General features: G+C 41.5%; 1 protein-coding gene across 1 annotated transcript in view; it reads left to right on the top strand.

Annotated features, from left to right (window-relative positions):
- Window positions 1-10165, top strand: part of HS6ST3 (heparan sulfate 6-O-sulfotransferase 3) — a 67648-nt gene extending 57483 nt beyond the window's left edge. Inside the window, exon 2 of the mRNA XM_019528497.1 lies at window positions 5999-10165. Within this exon, the coding sequence (XP_019384042.1) occupies window positions 5999-6707 (709 nt within the window). The 3' untranslated portion in view covers window positions 6708-10165. The remainder of the gene's footprint in view (window positions 1-5998) is intronic.
- The last annotated feature ends 2799 nt before the right edge of the window (window positions 10166-12964 follow it).

Raw genomic sequence — 12964 nt, 5'->3', positions numbered from 1 at the left:
ACTGCCTTTCAGTGTTCTTAGCTCTTTCATAGATTCATAGATGCTAGGGTCAGAAGGGATCTCAACAGATCATCGAGTCCGACCCACTGCCTAGGCTGGAAAGAGTACTGGGGTTAAATGACCTCAGCCAGATGCCTATCCAGCCTTCTCTTAAAGACCCCCAAGGTAGGGGAGAGCACCACCTCCCTTGGAAGCCCATTCCAAATTTTGGTCACCCTTACTGTGAAGAAGTTTTTCCTGATGTCCAGCCTAAATCTGCTCTCTGTCAGTTTGTGACCATTGTTCCTTGTTACCCCAAAAGGTGCCCTGGTGAACAAAGCATCTCCGATCCCTTGCTGTGTCCCCCTAATGAATTTATAGGTGGCCACAAGATCACCTCTCAGCCTTCTCTTGCAGAGGCTGAAGAGGTCCAGGTCCCTCAGTCTCTCCTTATAGGGCTTGTCCTGTAAGCCCCTCACCATATGAGTGGTTCTCCTCTGGACCTTCTCGAGTCTATCAACATCCTTCTTGAAGTATGGTGCCCAAAACTGGACACAGTACTCCAACTGTGGTCTGACCAGTGCCACATAGAGGGGACGTATCACCTCCTTGGTTCTATTTGTCATGCATCTGCTGATGCATGATAAAGTGCCGTTAGCTTTGCTGATGATTTTGTCACACTGACAACTCGTGTTCATCTTGGAGTCTGCTATGACTCTGAGATCCCTTTCTGCTTCTGTGCTGCTGAAAGGGTCACTTCCCAGCCAGTAGGTGTGCCGGATATTTTTGCACCCTAGGTACACCACTCTGTACTTGTCTTTGTTGTATTGAATCCTATTGTGTACTGCCCACTTTTCTAACCTGTCCAGGTCTACCTGCAATTGTTCCTTACCCTCCGGAGTGTGCACTTCACCCCACAATTTAGTATCATCCGCAAACTTGGACAGAGTATACTTCACACCCACATCCAAGTCACCGATGAAGATATTGAAGAGTACAGGTCCAAGAACCGAACCCTGTGGGACCCCACTACCCACATCCTTCCAGGTCGATACCGACCCGTCTACTACCACTGTCTGGGTGTGACCGCTAAGCCAATTTGCCACCCACGGGACCACACAAACATCTATATCACAGCCTCTTAATTTATTTATGAGAGTAGAATGAGATACCGTATTGAAGGCCTTGCTAAAATCCAAGAAAACGACATCTACCTCTACTCCTGTGTAAGCATTTTGTGACGCTGTCCTAAAACAAAACCAGATTGGTCAGGCATAATCTACTTGCTATGACTCTATACTGGTTTCCCTGCTGCATTATTTTTTCTGCTGAACTCCCACAGATATGATTCTTCATAATCTTTTTAAAGACCTTTCCAAGGATGGAGGTGAGACTGTCTGGCCTATAATTATTCAGATCCTCCTTCCTCCCATTCTTGAAGATAAGGACCACATTGGCCTTTTTCCAGTCGTCCGGGACCTGACCCGAGTGGCACAAGCGCTCAAACACCTGTGCCAGCGGTTCTGCTATGACACCAGCCAGTTCAGTCAGTACTCAGATGCAGCTCATCCGGGCCTGCTGATTTAAAAACATCCAGTCCATCCAACTGACTCTGCACCAAGTCAGTGTTGACAGTTGGTGGGCTGGTGTCCCTCTGATGACTGTTTAAAAGCACATTAGAAGATTTATCTTGATCCCTGTTCAGGAACACTGAGGCAAAAAACTCATTGAATAGCTCAGCCTTGCCCCCCTGTCTGTCACTAATTGCTCCTTCTTGTTTAGTAGGAGTCCTATGCTGCCCTGCCTCTTCCTTTTACTCTCTATATACCTAAAAAAAGACTTTTTGTTTTCTTTAATTTGTGTTGCCAGCCTCAGCTCTGTAGTTGCTTTGGCCTTTCTAACTGCCTCCTTGCAAGAATGGGCCAAGTAGGTATATTCCTCCTTGGTAGCTTCCCCCTGCTTCCACTGCCTGTATGCCTTCTTTTTTGCTCTTAGGCTCCCCTGGATTTCTCTGTTTAACTAGGGAAGTTTTTTGGCTCCTTTCCCCCTTTTCCCTCATACTGGGATCGTCTCCCTCTGCTCCCGAAAGATAGCCTGCTTTAGGAATGGCCACCCTTCTTGGCCACCCTTCTTGGATTTCCATCTCACCAATACTCCTATCCTGCAGTGTGCCATTGCCTACACTCCTGAGCACACTGAAGTTATCCTTCCTAAAGTCAAGCGCTTCCACCCTACTAGTTATCTTATCCTACGCCAGATGGTGAATTCAATTCATTGGTGGTCACTGTCCCTAAGGTGACCACCAATCTGCAGCTCTCCTACTAGGTCCTCCCCCGTAGCCAACACCAAGTCCAGCAAGGCATTTGCCCTAGTAGGACTGTATACCTCCTGTGTTAAGTGAAGGTCCTGCATGCAGGTTAAGAACCTATGCGAACAATTGGATTTGGCTGACTGTTCCTCCCAGCAGATGTCAGGTAGTTTAGGTCCCCCCTGACAACCACGTCCCTAGACTGTACAGCCTCTGAGAGCTGCCTCAAGAATTCCAAGTCCAGCTTGTCCTCTTGGTGTTGTGATCTGTAGCAGACCCCCACCACCAAGTCCCTTTCCCCTCGACCTCCATGTATCCTAACCCACAATGCCTCAACTTTCTCCTCCTCTGATTCCATTTTAATTAGGGTAGATGTGTAATGCTCCTTTAGACAGAGAGGAACCCCACCCCCTTTCCTCCCTACTCTGTCCCTTCTGTACAACTAGTAGCCCTCAGTGTGTACCACCCAGTCATGGGTAGGGTCCCACCAGGTTTCTGTTAGCCCCACTAAATCAAAATTATTACCTGCAAGCAGAATAGTGAAATCTTCCTGATTGTTCCTTATGCTCCTAGCATTAGTATAGAGGACTTGAGGCCTCCGAATGGTGCCTTTGTTGTCTGCCCATTCTGATGCCCAAAGGGCCCCTTGGTACTTGCATGGGGGTGTGCTGCTGCATGTCTCGCAGTTTGTAGGTTCTAGACTCGCTCCATCTCCTGCCTCCCCATAGTACTTAGTTTAAAGTACAGTGTAGGGCTATTGTGCACCTTGACTGCCTGGAGCTATTTTCTGAAATATTCCTGCCAGTGCATTGGCTTAGAAATGTTGAAGGTGCAAATGCTTATCTTAGGTTCAAAACCTTTAGTACATATTTCTTACGCACAAAGCTGTTGAGTGTTTGAGAAGGATCTGAAGTTCCTTGACTTCTTGACTGCATACCACTGTTTTGCCTGAGAACACATCTTAATCTTCTCTCAGGAATGTAAGGCAAAGTCAAGGTGGAGAAGAACATTTTGTGTGGTATGGAAAATCATTGCTCAGTTTGCTTTTTGGGGAAATCACTGGCCTATGCAGTGGAGTATAGTGGCAGATCAAGGGAAATCATTTCTACTACTCCTAAGTTTATAGGAACTCTAAGAGATGATTTGGGGAATTTCCATTTATGCACGGTTGTGTAATGCTCAGAGACAATGGGATGGGTAAAAAGATAGAAAAGCATGATTGGACTACAACTGGATATAGTGGATCTGGCAAATAGACAACCCAGCACAAAAGAACAAAATATTTGTAAAATACAGTCCTTCCTAAACTTGAACAACCTGTAGTCAAAGTACACCCTGGAACACTACCCAACATACATTTCTCTTTATTCCAGAAAATTTGCAGGCACTCTACTGTGAAATCATACAACATAGAACCTGTCAGAAGACAGTACTTAGAGAAGAGACGTTATGGCAGTGAGCAGTCAGCACTTTTGACACTGGAACCTCATTCTGGAACAGATATTACAGATCTTGAGGATGGAAGTCACTACCTGGGGAGGGGAGGGGGAATATCTGAATTTTTTAGCAAGATTTGAGAACATCTGTCTCAACTGATAGCTGAAGTATCTGAAAAAGCACAAAGGATTCTTCAGTGTTCAGAAAATGGGTGACTTATTTTGATCTGGATAGGAATACCATTGTACCCAGCAATAGTCAGATTTTTCATTCAACTGCAATGTGATTTCCTATCAACTTGTTTTCAGTGCAGTGTTAGCTTGTTTTCAGTGCATCATGTTATCAGTATTGCTCATTTTTCTGAGTGTCAGCTAGGGTCAATAAGAAGCATCTTGAGATCATAACTATCTGAAGAAATCTTAGGATACAATCAACAGATCAGAGGTTGTAGACTCATAATTTATCTATGTATTGTTCACAGTCGAATGAGTCATGCAAACCTCTATTTTTATACCATGCCATCTGGGTTAATTTCAGTCCTGGGCTTTTTCTTTTGCTATTCCAGCTGACAAAAATCATAAGAGTTTTAGTTGTGCCCCTAGAATACAATCCTAACATTTAGATTTTTCTTGAATAACATCTTTTTTTCAATTACAAATTCAGTCCATGAGAGACTGTTCTGAGTATACTCAATTTTAACCTATTTCAGATTGCCAAAAAATTCCATACATCAACTAAAAGACAAACTGTCAATATGAGGTCTGCAATTATTTATTCTATTTCAAAATGCAGTAAAAGCTCTGTTATTCAGCATCCCCGAGAATGGGGAATGGCGGATAACAAAATATTCCAGTTAATTGAGTGACCCCGGCTGCCACTTCTCTTGCAGCATCTGGGGCATCCCTCTGCCCCTCCCCTGGCATCACCGCTCCTCCTGCTGCATCACCGTCTATCCCGCGGGCCCTGCGGGCCCCATGGGACAGGGAGGTGGGCCCCACACAGCCCTGCGCGGCCTGTTATGCCCCCGGGCTGTGGTGGCTCGGCAGCGCAGGCTGCTTTGCCCCGGGCCATGGGGGCTCAGAGAAACTGGAAGTGCCACGGTGGGCACTTCTGTTTTCACTTTATTTTACAAACCAGCATGCCGGTTAGTGGAGCATATCGGCTTGTAAGATGCTGGATAGTGCAGCTTTTGCTATGTATGGATTTTTCGCCTCTCTCTTATATTTCAGTTAGGTAACGTCTGAATAGTGTTAATTTTCACATTCAACAATACATCCTTTTAATCTTTGTGATTGTAACTAGTTTTAATCTAGATTTTGTCTCAAATCAAATCATATAAATGAGTTTCAGTTCGGTCATTATCCTCAGTCGAACACATTTAATGATACATTTTTTCAAATCAACAGCTTACCCAGCTCTTCCATGTGACATTACTGACAGCAGTTGGAGCAAATGGTTGGTGCACGCTACTCATATATTATGACCAAGTATTATAAAGATTATCGAATTGTACAAATGTCTCAGGCAAGAAAAGGTGTAGCAGGATTTTATTTTCTCATTAAATTAGATTCATTATGTCCCAAAGAATGGTGAGAGAATGCAGATCTTTTTGCTATGTAATCTTCATCCCAATACGTTTCCAAAACACATAGTAGCTGTTTCACCAGCTCTTTGTTTTGTCTTTCAAATGGTGTGAATATATTTCTCATTGATTCTGATATTGCTAATACTGGTTTATTGATGGTAGTGTGGATTTGTGAAGTCCTGTGTAAATTAAAGATGGCCGAACAGGTGGTCATTTGAGGAAACTTTATAATTAAATCCAAAGAAGTATCCCTCTTATATATTCACTGCTCATTTTTTGTGGTATCTCTTTCAATCCCAACCTGCCTACCAATTATTTACAGTATTAATCATTTTTAAGATGTGTTCTCTGTTTTGCTATACTATTCACTGAGATTTAAGGAAGAGGTAGTTATTGATTTTTTTTTTCAAGTAGAACTTGTAAGAACTAAGGAAACTATACTGATAAAAGACATTTAGATGAAAGAGTTGGGTAAAAATATTGCTTCAGTCCACATTCTTGGAAGTATTCTGGCTATTGTAAGCTGCAATTAATTTTATCATCCAAGTGTCATATTTGAAAAGAATATATTATTTGGTCATGTTTCATTTTCAAAAGCTAAAAGAATGACATTGGCTGGTAAGCATTTTGTTAGAGAAATAAAATAAATACTAATGAATCCTAAAGCTTATTTTAAAATGTTGTTTCAGGAACTTCTATTACATCACGATGTTGAGGGATCCCGTGTCACGGTACTTGAGTGAATGGAAACATGTCCAGAGAGGTGCAACATGGAAAACTTCCCTTCATATGTGTGATGGAAGAAGTCCCACACCAGATGAGCTGCCTACCTGTTATGAAGGAGATGACTGGTCTGGAGTCAGTTTACAGGAATTCATGGACTGTAGTTATAACTTAGCCAACAACCGCCAGGTGCGCATGCTGGCAGATCTCAGCCTAGTTGGATGTTACAATTTGACTTTTATGAATGAAAGTGAAAGGAATATGATCCTATTACAAAGCGCCAAGAACAACCTGAAAAACATGGCCTTCTTTGGACTCACAGAGTTTCAGAGGAAAACTCAGTATCTCTTTGAGAGGACATTCAACCTGCAGTTCATTTCCCCATTCACCCAGTTCAATGTTACACGAGCCTCAAATGTAGATATCGATGAGGGGGTACGGAAACGTATAGAGGATCTGAATTTTTTGGACATGCAGCTTTATGAATATGCTAAGGACCTATTTCTTCAACGCTTTCAGTACTCCAAGCAAGAGGAGCACCAGAAGAACCGGCAAAAAAGGCGAGAGGAGCGGAGGCTGCTGCGGGAGCAAAGGGCTCACCAGTGGTCAAAAGAAGAAACTGCAGAAGAAATCACTGTTACAGAAGATTACAATAGTCAGGTGGCAAGATGGTGAAACTCTTCAGTCTCAGCCAAAAGAAACATAGATTGGAAACATTGTGTAACTGCACAACTTTGGTAACTCACAGATTAGACAAGAAATGACTATTGTTTGGTATATAAGACCAAGTCTAACCGTAGGCCTTCTTCGTCTTCGTATTTCTAATTTTCTGTCAGCTAGAAGAACATTATTCTTCCTCAATGCACATTAATTAATGCTACTAAATGGCGCTAGTATAGATCCCTATTCAAAATAAACTTCCTACAAGACCATAAGCTCTGAGAATAGCTTGACAAGGTAGCTCTTTCCTTTGCTTTAACAGATGTACTCTACACAATTTGAGCTACTGAAATTTGTGAAAATGTGAATAAAAAATTAAAGAAAAAATTTGAGTCTTACTACACTGTTGAAGCTGGTCTATGTCATATGATCCATTGTAACTGTATTATGCAGCTTTGCAATAAGCGAAACAGAGAAAACCATGTTGCTCTTGAAATATTTACAAGCTGTGTTTTCAATAAGAAAAGAAAGTAATTCATCAAAGTGATTTAATTACATTAAGCACTAAGTAGCACACGGGTTTAATGTGCTCATTTTTCTCATGCGAAAGGCTATAATCACTAGTGTTTTAGAAGAGAAATGAGCTAGCTAGTTTCTACCTAATTCTAGCAGATGTTGGTGCATATTACCAAATCGGCTAGTAGGCAACCTTCATTCTGAAAGCTTGGCAGAGGAATGGGGCAGTTGCTGTAACTGAGAATTTCTGCAGACCAGGCTTTGCTTAGATTATCTGACTAAAGGTTAAGATATCTGCTTTGACTTTCACAAAAGGTGAAATTTATGAACAGGATAAAGGGAAAGATTAAAAAAAGGGAAAGAGAACAGGAGAAAAAGTTTAAGTATGAATCTGACATTTTCCAAATCTGCTCTAGAAGCATTGTCTATAAAAAGGTTCATTTATATTGAGTGACAAGAACCAATATGGTTTTCTTTCTAAAGACTGCATTGGCAATGATCTATCAAACTCAAGATTTTTTTAAAGGATACAAAAGGTATGTGAACAAATCTTGCAATTTGTTACTAATATTTATGTGCTATCTTCTCCTGTGCACGGTTTTACAAATGTATATATCCCAATGCTTGAGTTGAAAATATTCTAAAAGTCTATAGTTTCCTGTGCAACAGATCTTTATCTGGGTTTTTTTAAATGTTGACTAGCAAAAGATTTATAATAATTGATTCTTTCTTCATATTTTAGGTTCTTGGGACTAAAATAGTATGTCTAGTTCAGAGTTTTCTGCTGTTTGTAATGGTGCATATGCAAAAATAATTTTTGAGATACATTTCCCTTGTTGCATAAATCTAGCATTATGTGGGCCATTTTTCAAAGTGGTCTCACCATCTGTACACCTGCAAATTTAGTTTTGCATTCATGAATGGTTTTTGCTTATCCCCCAGTTACTAAAATCAAACTACTCAGTCTAGGTTCACAGTTGTGAGGGTTAGGGGACAGTAAAGAAAAGTTATTCCAAAATTATTTTGCACAGAGACTGCTTTTGAAAACTTGTCATTACAAGTCTTATTTTCAGGGCACACTGATATTTTAGACTAACAAAACACTTGTCAAAACATCAGTGGCAGTTAGTGCATACAAAAATATATCGAAAACAGGAATTCCTACAAAGTGAGTATAACTAATACTAAAGGGGAAAAAAAGACTACCAAATTGCCTTGTTAGCTATAGAGTGCAAGATTTTGTTTGGTAAGACAACAGCATTTTGTCCATGTCACTTCATCTCCTTACATCTCTACATGGGCAGCTGGTCATGAGAAGCTAGGCCACATCCACAAGATCACAACCCTGTAGGGTGGCTAATTGCAGGCAATATTTTGCTACTAGGCTCCAGGCAGAGCTGGTGCTTTTCTGTCAGAGGTCTGATTTTTCAGTGTATAGTACTAGAGCACAGGGAGAAGAAGGACCAAGGGAACATGAGCCTGCGTTTTACTTCCCTGCTTCTTCAGAGCCAACAGCAACTAAGTAAGGATAAGGAAGAGTGGATCCCTCTGACACTGTGGTGGGTACTGGGTAGGAAGGAGAAATAATTTTGAATCTGAGGATGGGCTTTCTCCTTTGGAAAGATGGGGGAGGGTGTATTTATAAGACCTGGAGGAGTAGGAAGGAAGACGAGGACGGAGCCAAACTGGAGCCATTAGGAGAGGTGGTCTGAGTTTGAGGGTGCTAGGGGGAGGGGTAGGAGCTGGAGCAGATGACGGTGTTGGGAGGAAAGGAGACTACTTTCTGAGCTGGGAGGGTAAAGGGTGCTTTTGGTTGGGTTGAGTGCAGAGTAGAGCAGTGTCAGCTGATGTGCAGGTAGGGTGGAAGGAAGGTAAGGGAAAAGAAGAGTTTAGAGAGGCTGGAAAAAAGAGAGAACAGAAAGGAGATAAACACTTTTCGTCCCACTTGCCTTTTACTGCCAAGTGACCCTTATTTTTCACTCTGAAAGCAGGTGGGTGCTCTTCTCCTTTCTTCCCTGCTGTTCTTTCTTTTCACCTAACAAAACTCCTCCCTGCCCCTCCCCTAGCCACAGTGGTCCAGTGTTTCACTTTGATAGCATTGCCCTCCCAGGTGAGGGGAGAGGGATGCTGGGAGCTTGCTGCCTACAGCAACACTAGTACTGTGCATCCAGCACCCCCTCTCCAAACTGCTCCTGCTGTGTGACATGGAGCAAATTCTATCAGGGACAACAACAGCAAAGGCTCCAGGTAGCTGAAAAATTTGTTTTAAAAGTCTGGCTGTACATTAATATTAGGCCTAACCTTTTAGTCAGTTATCTCCCAGAAGCGAAAACCTAGTCTCTGATGGCTGCTAGTGTGCAATGGCATTTATGTTAACAAGAGGCATAATACCTGAGATTTAGTTAAAGTTCATTCTTGCTGAGCCTTTTTTGCACACACAGGTGTTTGCACAGGAACAACTGAGCCAGTCAGGCAGCCTCTAAAGGTCATCAAAAAGCCTTCCCAATGACGTCAGCAGCTTCAGAAAAACCTGCAGTTAGTTCACAGTGAGTATTATTATTAGCAGACGTTCCAAAATAATTTATGCCACTAATCAGGGGAGCAGGCTGGATTCATAGCCCTGCACTCCAAGCTTACACTTCTGTAACTGCACTGAGTTTCATTGTAACTATGTTGATTTAAATGAGTTCAGAATTTATTCTAGTGTGTTCATTTCCAAAACTTGGCAAGCACTATTTAAAAAAAAAACAAAACAAGCAAAGATATTGGATCTCCCGTCACATTCATGGTTGCTTTTATTACTGAATGGAGTAAGAAAACTGTTGCTTCCATTCTGCTACTGTGATGCTCCATTACTCACTTTACTGCAGTGTAGATGTTGTTGCTATTCTTTCACATCATGTATTCACTACTTGCAGCATATTTCCAGATACACTTGAATGCAGGTTCATGCTAGGCAAAAATCCTGCTGATACGTTGAGATTTGGCAGTTTTGTTTGGTGTAAGAAGTAAACATGTTGTCTGTGGCCTGTATTTTGTCAAAAGATGAAAATCAAGCCTATCTTCCCTGCATGCCAGAGTGTATACACACGTTATCACACACACAACTTTGTACCAATACAGTATCTTTTTCTCTGCCCCATGCTTTTCCTTACAACAGCCTGTGGCAGTGATGAGAATGTAAAAAAATGCAAGAAAATCTCCTTAGTGACATATGTTTTTGGTGGTGGTTAGTGATGCATTGAATCTAGAAAACTGGATCCAATTCCTCTGATGTTTGTGAAGGTTTGTTTCAGAGCCAAACCTCACAGCTGTGCTGTATCTGGGCAAAACAGAACGTCAGGTTTGAACTTCCTATAATTGGTTTCAGACTTGGCAGCTTGGCCCCATTTCTGGATTTCAGCCTCTTCCCCTCCTGTCATCAAGTAATTGGGCCAAATAGAGTAGTGATATAAGCAGTGTGATAAGTGACACATGGGCTAAGTACAGACAGTCAAAAAGCCCAAGGCTAGATCAATTCAATCTTCACAGGTTAGTCTAAGCTACATAGACTGAGCTGGTAAGAAAGTAAACAGACATTCATTTTTGATTTTAGAAATCCAGCCATGTGCCTTTAGTGGCCCAGGCCACAAGTCAGGGGGGTGCTAGGACATCTCTCCCTGCTTGGCTAAAGCAGATGGCTTGGGCTAAAGCTAGCTTGCCCACCCTGTGAGGGGAGGTTGTGGGGGAGGTGCAAAGCATCCTGGGATGCTGGGGAACTAAGAGTTAACTTGAATCTGGAGGGGATCTGGGACAGAATTTCAGTAAACCAATTTAACCTAAACCAGTTAACTCTGATACTACATCCATCCAGGCTTATCTTAAACTTGGTTTCAGCCATGTTGAACTTTGAACTTGGTTTATGTGCACTGAACTTCTGTTGTGTTACAGATTTGAACTGGTTTCTGATCAGTTATACTGATTTATGTGCACCTTTTGTCCCTAGCCATGGAGTATAACCTAAACAAATTAAAAGTGATAGAAGTAACACCCGCTATAAGCCAGATCTGAATTTGTTCCCTAAGAGTGTTTCAGTCTCTGGTGTCAGTTAGTGTGAGAGACCTTCCCAGTGGTTAACCTTCTTGCTACAAGCACTCTTTCTGCCCTGTTAATGACTTGTTTCTCACAGCAATTCTGATTAATGTCCATGTTGTACATTACACATTAAATACTATATGGATGCAAAATGCTCTCTGCATGGATTCATAAACTGCTTGTGTTGGTTTTCCACCACTGCTATGTGACTGACATCCCTGGAAGTCCTTTTGATTTTAACCAGGCTAAATGAGATCAAAATGAAGTCCTCACTGAATCTCAAACTTCTGCAAATTAAGACGGTGGAAAGTACTGTGCTGTTCAGTCAGAAAAAGAGAGCTGTTGTGACGGCACTGAAAACTACTCTTACCTAGTGACAGCAACAAGGTACTCAGGAAAGAGATCTAGAATTGTGTTTAAATACCTTTTCTAGTTTGGTTCTTGCAATTTTTTTCTCTATGGATAGCAGTCAATTCTCTGGGTTATAACAAACTTAACTTCTTAGCCATCTCAAGTAGTTTTGTGATTCGCTTGTCATGTTTCACAACCTGTCATTCTCATGTGAATTTCAAACTAATGCTGGAAGAAAAACCAGGACTTTTCCATCAATTGTTGTGTTTAAGGTGAAAGGATAATTAATAGATTTTAAATCCCTAAGGGACTCTTCTTCTTTGTTTATGTGCAATAATGTGTACGAACTCTGCTGCTAAAAGATTGTATTGTGAGTGGCCATATCTACTTTTATTGCTCTTTAAAAGCTAGTTTGTAGAACTGAAGATTTTCATTGGTGTAAAGCACAATTTAATGGATTACTTCATGTGTTAAATCATTGTGATGTCAAAATTGTTTCCCCTTATTTGTCAGTGATTTTTCTGGAACATGTTACTAAACATTTAAGAAACCTGTAAAAAATAAATATGGCGAAGAAGTTTTGTGGAATAGTGCTGATTCATGAATTAGTTATGAACAGGGGAAAAAACGGATGACATTTAGAAATGCTGTAGACTCAATACACCTGGAATAAGGAACTGTAAAGGGAATATCTGGTGAGCACTGTTACAATTATTCTCAGAATTACTAGAGGTTTATGTCCATAATCATAATTATTTAATAAAACAGAGGAAAACATGATTTTAAAAACATAATTTTATTTCATTCTCTTAGGACTTGATCTTAGTCCCATGGAGATCAATTCAATGATTCAGTGTGTTGGGGATCAACTTTTTAATATTACATAGGTGGATTAGGCATTGGGCCACTAATTTCACTGATATTAACTTGGAATAACTTCAGTGAACTCTGCTGAACTAATAGATTTTCACTGGCATGGCTAACAGCAGAAACTAAAGCAGCACATACAGCATTGCTAACCTAGTGATAGTGCTACAAGATGCCATGTGGGCTTCAGAGTCTGTCTCAGGTCAGCTCTTTGCTTCTGACCTGGCTCAGCAATACAGACACAAAATGCTGAGTTGCTTCTTGTAGCAGGCACTGCTGGATGCGCGGAGGGTTATTGGGCACTAGAGGGAGCCCATTCCATCTGTACTCTGCCCGTGGGAGGGTGGCTGCAATGCCTGGGGCCTTTGGCGTGAACAGACCAGAAGGTGGCAGGAACATGGGGACTCCTTTGTGCTCTTGGAAAGCTGCAGGGGCCCATATAGAGACAGGAGATAAACAGATGA

The sequence above is a fragment of the Crocodylus porosus genome, unplaced genomic scaffold (assembly GCF_001723895.1).
Source record: "Crocodylus porosus isolate Cpor-Errol unplaced genomic scaffold, CroPor_comp1, whole genome shotgun sequence".
NCBI lineage: Eukaryota > Metazoa > Chordata > Crocodylia > Crocodylidae > Crocodylus > Crocodylus porosus.
The sequence above is the reverse complement of the archived record's forward strand: the minus strand, read 5'-3'. Positions and strand labels throughout refer to the sequence as shown.